General features: G+C 40.8%; 1 protein-coding gene across 1 annotated transcript; it reads right to left on the reverse strand.

The window, feature by feature from the left end:
• Positions 1 to 925: 925 nt before the first annotated feature.
• Positions 926 to 7,043, reverse strand: LOC125292855 (NACHT, LRR and PYD domains-containing protein 3-like). Its single transcript, XM_048240339.1, has 5 exons — positions 6,526 to 7,043; positions 3,682 to 5,463; positions 3,324 to 3,497; positions 2,770 to 2,943; positions 926 to 1,835 (listed from the first exon to the last, which is right to left on the reverse strand). Exons 1-5 carry the CDS (start codon positions 6,888 to 6,890, stop codon positions 1,700 to 1,702), a joined length of 2,631 nt encoding a protein of 876 aa, XP_048096296.1. The 5' UTR covers positions 6,891 to 7,043; the 3' UTR covers positions 926 to 1,699.
• Positions 7,044 to 7,217: the final 174 nt, after the last annotated feature.

Raw genomic sequence — 7,217 nt, forward strand, 5'->3', positions numbered from 1 at the left:
CATGCATATTTGTCTACTGTGTGAGTATGTGTCATACGTACTGTAGGATTACTGTGAATGTATGTGTGTGCGTGTGTATCTGTTTATGCACATGTGTGCATATGGAATGGGTTTACACGACCCCTGGAGGCAAACATACAGAAAAAAAAATGGTCATCCTAGGCCCTACAGTTCTCAAGATATTCACAGAGAACTGTGTCTGCCCTACCCTCCTTTCGGGGGGTCCAGTCCAGCGGGGGGTCTACAGATCAAAACGAAAAACGATAGTTACATGCCCACCAAGTTTTGTGTACCCCGGTCTTTCAGTGTCCCGGGAATCCTTGACGGAAATTTGGGCATGCGAAAAAGAAAAAAGAAAAAAAATCTGACTAAACCTATATGACCGCCGCTTCGCTGTGCGGCGGTCATAATTCCCTTTTTACAGTCATCTAAACAAGGCAATCAAATTCCAGGACCAGCATAGATGACTTTTGAGCCAATTGAGCATTTCTCAATTTTGGATAAAAAAGCAAAGTAACTTCAGTTACTGAGAATTGTACCGAGTAAAATATTACTGAATTGTATTGGTAATGCCTTACATTACTGCATTACAGCAAAAAGCAATGCATTACTGTAATTACATTATTTTTTTTTATGCATTACTCCCAACACTGGCTAATTTAGATACACTTACAGTATGGTGTGGATGCTTGCGTTTCTTTAGGAATCTGCCGTCTTGGTTTGTATAGAAATTAATATTAAGTGACACATACACGTAAGAGGTTGGAAATACGGGATGGTTGGTAATAGCTGACGTTCCTATATGTTGTTGAATACATCACGTGATGCTATAAATACAGCCACTCCCTAAAGTGACTGTGGGTGGCTTTTGGCCTGGAGCTGATGTCATCAGACGGTGCCCAACCTTCTCGGGGTGTTTCGACCCTTAACCGCTACACCCTCCAGCTGGCGGGTCAGCAGTGGTGGCCAGGTCACTGCCCATCAACTCCTCCCTCTTAAACCACACCCAGCATGAGGCTCGCTCTGCTGCCTCCCAACCCTGCGCACAGCTGTCTTCCTCTCCTTGCCAGATATGCCAAGTGCAGTGAGCACAAACCGCATCGACTGTGCTGGGAACCCTCTGCACCCGACCTCCACTGGAAACAGCCATGCTTGCCAGCCGTCTCCTCGACACCAAACCGAGCGCTGGTCTTCCTCTCCTCGACACCAAACCGAGCGCTGGTCTTCCTCTCCTCGACACCAAACCGAGCGCTGGTCTTCCTCTCCTCGACACCAAACCGCTCCTTGGCCACATTGTAGGTGATTGCCGTCATCATTGCCATCTTCTGTTCTGCTGCCCCTACCAGAGCAGTTTCAGGAATCTTACACAGATCCTCATCCAGCTGCTGCCACTCATTTTCGCCCATTTTACTCTGTCTTTTGCAGGTTGAGGTTGAGGAGGCATCAGAGTTGACCACTGTGTGGTTCAAAGGCAAAGCCGTTGCCAAGAGATCTCCAGTGCTGTGGGGTGCCTCCTGACTGGGGTTCTCCTGCATCTGACGTGGTGTTGCCACCCTGCGCTGCAACAAAATTGCCTCCTCTTCACACTTGGTCTTGGCTTGATGGATCTTTAGCCCTCTGGTGTTCTTGCATATCTTGCCACATTGGCATCGCACTTCTGGTGCCGTCCCTGTCAGTGTGGTTTGGGTGAGCCTTCTCGTTAGCCGTGTATCAGTCCTGGTCTGTACCGATGTGTCCGTCCTTGCGAGTCTCTCATCCTCCCCCCTCTCGAGAGACTCTGGGGGTATTGCTCATTGTGGTCATCCGTAGCTTGATTTGGTGCCCTCTTGCGAGTGCTGTACATAAGGTTGCTAGCCTCATGCACCCATGCCAGGCTTTCCTGGAGGTCAGCTGTCCCAGTGTCTAATGTTAAGTACATACTACTGAAACCATGAATTAACAGACAGGATAAGGGTAAAGCTGTTTGTTTACATGTTTTACATTTTAGGCTCTTCAAAGCAGCCAACTTTTGCTATAATGACAGCATTTCACACTCTTGGCATTACCTCAAACACCTTAACGTTAGACACTGGCAATGGTTTTCTAACAGTCCTGAAAGAGTTCCCATACATGTTGCATGGGAACTTTTTTGCTTTCTACTGTACATAACACCTAAAAGAGTAGGTTTTTCAAAACTACTGGTAGTGTATATTATACATATATGGATCTTTTACATGTTATTGTGCACAAACATGATGACATGAATTGCAATGTCAGTGCATCCGATTCTGATTATCTGACCTGCTATTACAAACCCTAGCTTCCAATCACCATCTTTACCCCATTCTGAAGACAGTTAAAATAGACAACAAAATCAATCACAATGAACTAGTATGTTTCGACAGCTGCTCTAATATCTGGATTACATTATTAATTCAAACCTTTGTAAATATAAATATGTGTCCTCTTGTAACTTTTACATTGACATTTATTCATTTAACAGATACTTTTATCTGAAACAACTTACAAAATTAGGATTAACATTCAGACTGCACTGCTAAGGACACCTAAGTGTAACAATGGATTCATACTTTACAAACACTACGAGACTACCAGAGGATGTGAGTGCAGAAGTTTAAGTACGAGCACCTTCAGAGAGGATGTAAGACTTGAGGTTTCTAATAAATGGACTCCGAAGAAGTCGATTCATTGGCAAAAACAGACTACTGCTATATTGTGCATACTACTGTGCACATTGTGTGAAAAACAACCATGCAGCATTGCACCCACCTCAGAGATTTCAAATTGCAGTTCTCACTCTGCAGTCCGATCCGAAGGTGGTTAATTCCCTCATCACCCAGGTCATTATCACTTAGGTCCAATTCCTGTAGATGGCTGCTTTCTGATGTGAGAACTGGCACAAGACTTTTGCAGGATTCTTCTCTGAGAGAGCAGCTAGCAAGTCTATGCATTATAGGGTACATAATATTAATGAATAAGAACTCTGACCAGAATTCATGCTAAGCAATTTAATAATAAATATTTCCTGTTTTATCATGTTATCAATCACCAGCCATGCCAGTATTTAGGCCTACGAATAACATACACATTTACATTGTAAATATTTGTTCAATAGTCACTGAGGAGCTGTAATGGTTCTTCTATGAGAGAGAATATTGTGAGTTGATGGCAATAGATGTGTATATCATATATCTAGTAAACTAAATGTAGAACATAAATAATCATGTTAGTAAATGCTGAAAATGCATTGTGCTGAATTTCACTAGTCTTTGAGGCAAATCTAGGATGAAGCTATACCACCACCCATTATGAACATACCGTACCTCAATACTTCCAGTCCACAGTTTGAAGAAGCAAGTCCTTCACAAAGCTGCATCACTCCTGGATCAAAAAGATCATTGCAGCTAAGGTCCAGTTCTGTAAGCTGTGAATTTCTTGCCTTTAGAGCTGAGGCAATCACTGTGCATGAGGCGTCGGTGAGTTTACACCATGGGAGTCTGTGAATAATGGCAATAACAATGTCCATTATAATAGTAATTCACCCATACCTGCATTCTTATGTTACACCTAAAACATATCCTGGATCAATAAAAGACCATGTTAATCATTTCAATTCCCAAATTCACTTACTGTAATACATTTGTACTGACAATGCTTTTAACATTTTAAGAGTGTACGTACAATGCTTTTTTGCACCATTTCACCACAGGAACCAGTCTTCTACAGCCCTCTTCTGACGTTTTGTACATCCGGAGATCAAACTCCTCCAGCGGCTCCTCAGACATCAGGAGAAGGGAGGCCAGTGCCGAACAGTGGGCCGGCGAGAGGTCAGTCCTGCCACACATTCCGTAGTCCTTAATGTCTTTGTACAGGGTGGTGTTTTTCATTTCTAGCAAGCAGTGAAACAGATTGATGCATCTTTCAGGTGGAAGATTCTCCGCGAACTTCTCATGGATAGTCCGACACGCTTCCTTGATACTATTTGAACTACGTACTTTGTCTGGCAATAGACCAAGTAAGAGTTCCTGACTGGAGTCCAATGACAGTCCCAGAAGGAAGCGGAGGAAGAGGTCTAAGTGTCCATTAGCACTTTTCAAAGCTCCATCCACAGCCATATTCAAAATTTCATGCAGAGGGACTTTTAGAGGTAATGCATTATACCTGATACTGCTCAAAGACCTAAGCTTATTCATGTCCTGTTTTGCATATGCATAAAATACATAGAGAGCGGCAAGGAATTCTTGGATGATGGGATGAATGAAGCAGTACATTCTACTCTTAAAAAAGCCGGTGACTTCCTGGCTGATTTCAGTCAATATACCAGAGTGCACTGATGTTTGTTTGACATCAATCCCACACTTGTTCAGATGGTCCCTTGAAAACATAAAGTTTTTAATATCTAATTCTTCAAGTGCTAACTTAGCCAATTTCAAAACATTTTTTTTGTGTCTGTCCCAAAGCTCATCCCTTCCGTCTTCATATTTATCATGTAGTTTCTTATTTTTTATTTTCGTCTGAATATGAAGGAAGTGGATCAGCATTTCCGTCAGGGTTGTTGGGAACTCTGAGCTATTCATTTGCCACTTGCCAGTTATGTCCAACTTCTTGTACACCATGGCTGACATCCAACAGAAAAGTGGCATGTGGCACATGATATAGAGGCTCTTTGTTGTCTTTATGTGTTTAATGACTCGAGTGGCTAGAGTTGTATCCAAGTTCTTCCTGAAGTACTCTTCCTTCTGAGGATCGCTAAATCCTTGTGCCTCCAGCACCTGATTAATGTATTCAGATGGTATCTGTCTAGATGCTGCTGGTCTGGAAGTTATCCATATTTTTGCTGAGGGAAAGGCTTCTCCTTTTATTAGATTTGTGATCGCTGTCTCCACTGTTTGAGAGTCACTTTGAGCTGGCAAAGTGTTTTCAAAATTTAGGTTCAACTGACTTTCATCCAGACCATCAAATATGAACAAAGCACAATGTGTATAAGCATGTGGATCCTTCAGATCCTCAAGCTCAGGGTAAAATTTCAGTAGAAGTCTATGCAAAGAGTAGTGTTCATCTTTAATCGAATTTAATATCCGAAAAGGCAGCAAAAACACAAAGTCAAATTGCTGATTTGATTGCCCTTCTGCCCAGTCAAGAATAAACTTCTGTATGTAGACTGTTTTTCCAATGCCCCCTACACCTTCTGTCAGCACTGTTCTAATGTATCCATCACTGAAGAGTTCATTGCAGTCAAATGGGGTATCTGGCCTTTTCTGTGATCTGAACTGCTCTGCCTCCATAACCTCATGTTCTGTATTTACTCCCTCACATTCTCCCCTCACGATCTGAGGTGTTGTGTACATCCTGTTGAGCTTGCTCTTCTTTCCTTCCACAGTTCCTTCATTCACAAATTCAAGCTTCCTCCTCATCGCAGTCTTATGAAGCTGAGAGATTCTCTTCCGGTCCTGGACCTCATCACTGTTTAGAGGGAGAGGGAGAAAAATCAACATTTACAACTTACATCTATCCCCAAAGTTCTGTTCTTATTTCCTTAAAACCTTAAACCTGTAATTCTACGGATAAAACATTATTTAAATATAAACATTAAAGGAGTCTCCAATACTGGCAAATAGTTGTTGATATTTGACCTCAACAGCCAACAAAACACACTTTTCCTTTCCGTGCTACGGAGCGCCAGCGTGATAAGGATACGCACTGCTGTTGATTCAGTAACAGACTGAATGTGCATGCTGATCTTCACATAGGCTTGAGGGCACATGCCAAACAGAGAGCTACTGTATGTGAGGAGAATTTTGCTGACTTTCACCTCTCATGGGCCAGACCAGATGTCGGTACCCACTCAAGGAGGTAAAAGTTGTAATTTTTGAACAGATCTGTCTGTAGACAATATTTTGGTTCATTATTGTGTTTGGTATAATTTTTAAGGGGACACTCTGTGCTTTCATTCAAGCTCTTTTGTGAATATGTAACTTTTTTCACATACATTTTCCTACAATTTCTCTCTTAATCATCTATTTTCTTTTAGTCCTGTAGCATCAAGTAACATCAGACACAAAACACAACAACTGGAATACTGACATGACTCTAAGGATTCAGGGAATGTATAATTTGTCCATATTTCCAAATTTCAGCCTTACTAGCTTTACTGTCTTTGGTAGCATCTGTAGTTCAGGCACCTATCTACAATCTTTGGTTCAATTCTGCATTTTACAATGCTGACAATTGTGTGAATGGTCATGTGATTTGTGCAAAATGGTCATGTGTTCCACGCTTCAGGCAAACATGGGTGTGGACTGAGAATGTATTTAAAACAAAAGGACGCTTTAAAACGAAAACGGAATAGTGTGGATGTACTAGCATAAATTAGCCATGTATTTTTCTATGGAAATGGAAATGTTGTTCTCTTAGCCCCTTTCCCAGGTGGGAATTCTGGATTCATAGCGTACTTTCCCAGGTGGGAATTCTGGATTTATAGCGTACTTTCCCAGGTGGGAATTCTGGATTTATAGCTTACTGTACCTTTCCATCATTGGATCCACATTCTCTTTTCGTTTCATCCAAGTCTCCACTTTGCTTAGAAGGTCATTCTGGCCCATTTTTCCAAGAATGTCTCTTGCTCCCTTCAGCAAGTTTTCCTTGCCGTTATACTGTATCATTAGTTCCACAATGTCTGTTGTGTCTGCTGCGGTCAGGTTGCCTTTTGGAATTGGTGTCCATCCACTGGGCAAGGATGATAAATTAGTCAGGTAAAATTTGAACCGCTTCAATTGTTTCTTGTCCAGAGCATCCAGAGCAGAAAACAGGACCTCACTTTCATTATCCATGGTGAAATCCTGAAAAATAATGAGCTTTATTAGATTAGGATTGGTCGCCAAATCATTCATAATAAATGATCTAAACCCTGTTTCTCATGATACTACTTGTAATTTCTTGTCCATTTTAAACTCCAATAATAATAATATAATAATAATAAAAAATATTTATATAGCACTTTTCAAGCACTAAACAAAACAATAGCAATGATACCAATAATACTAATAGTAATAATAAATAATAATAATAATAATAATAATAATAATGATAATACTAATAGTAATAATAAATAATAATAATAATAATAGTAATAATAATAATAATGATAAAATAGTAAACTACCAAACACAAACTTAACTAAATAAAAAAAATATATAAGTATACAGTATAGTACCCAA

This window comes from Alosa alosa, chromosome 1, assembly GCF_017589495.1.
Source record: "Alosa alosa isolate M-15738 ecotype Scorff River chromosome 1, AALO_Geno_1.1, whole genome shotgun sequence".
NCBI lineage: Eukaryota > Metazoa > Chordata > Actinopteri > Clupeiformes > Clupeidae > Alosa > Alosa alosa.

Bases quoted from the DNA above. Each gene is read 5' to 3' on its own strand.
- LOC125292855 (XM_048240339.1), bottom strand. From the start codon at position 6,890: ATGAATGATTTGGCGACCAATCCTAATCTAATAAAGCTCATTATTTTT. The intron at 5,464-6,525 runs GTACAGTAAGCT...CCCTCTAAACAG, and splicing joins GTGGATCCAATGATGGAAAG to TGATGAGGTCCAGGACCGGA. The intron at 3,498-3,681 runs GTACGTACACTC...CATTATTCACAG, and splicing joins AAATGGTGCAAAAAAGCATT to ACTCCCATGGTGTAAACTCA.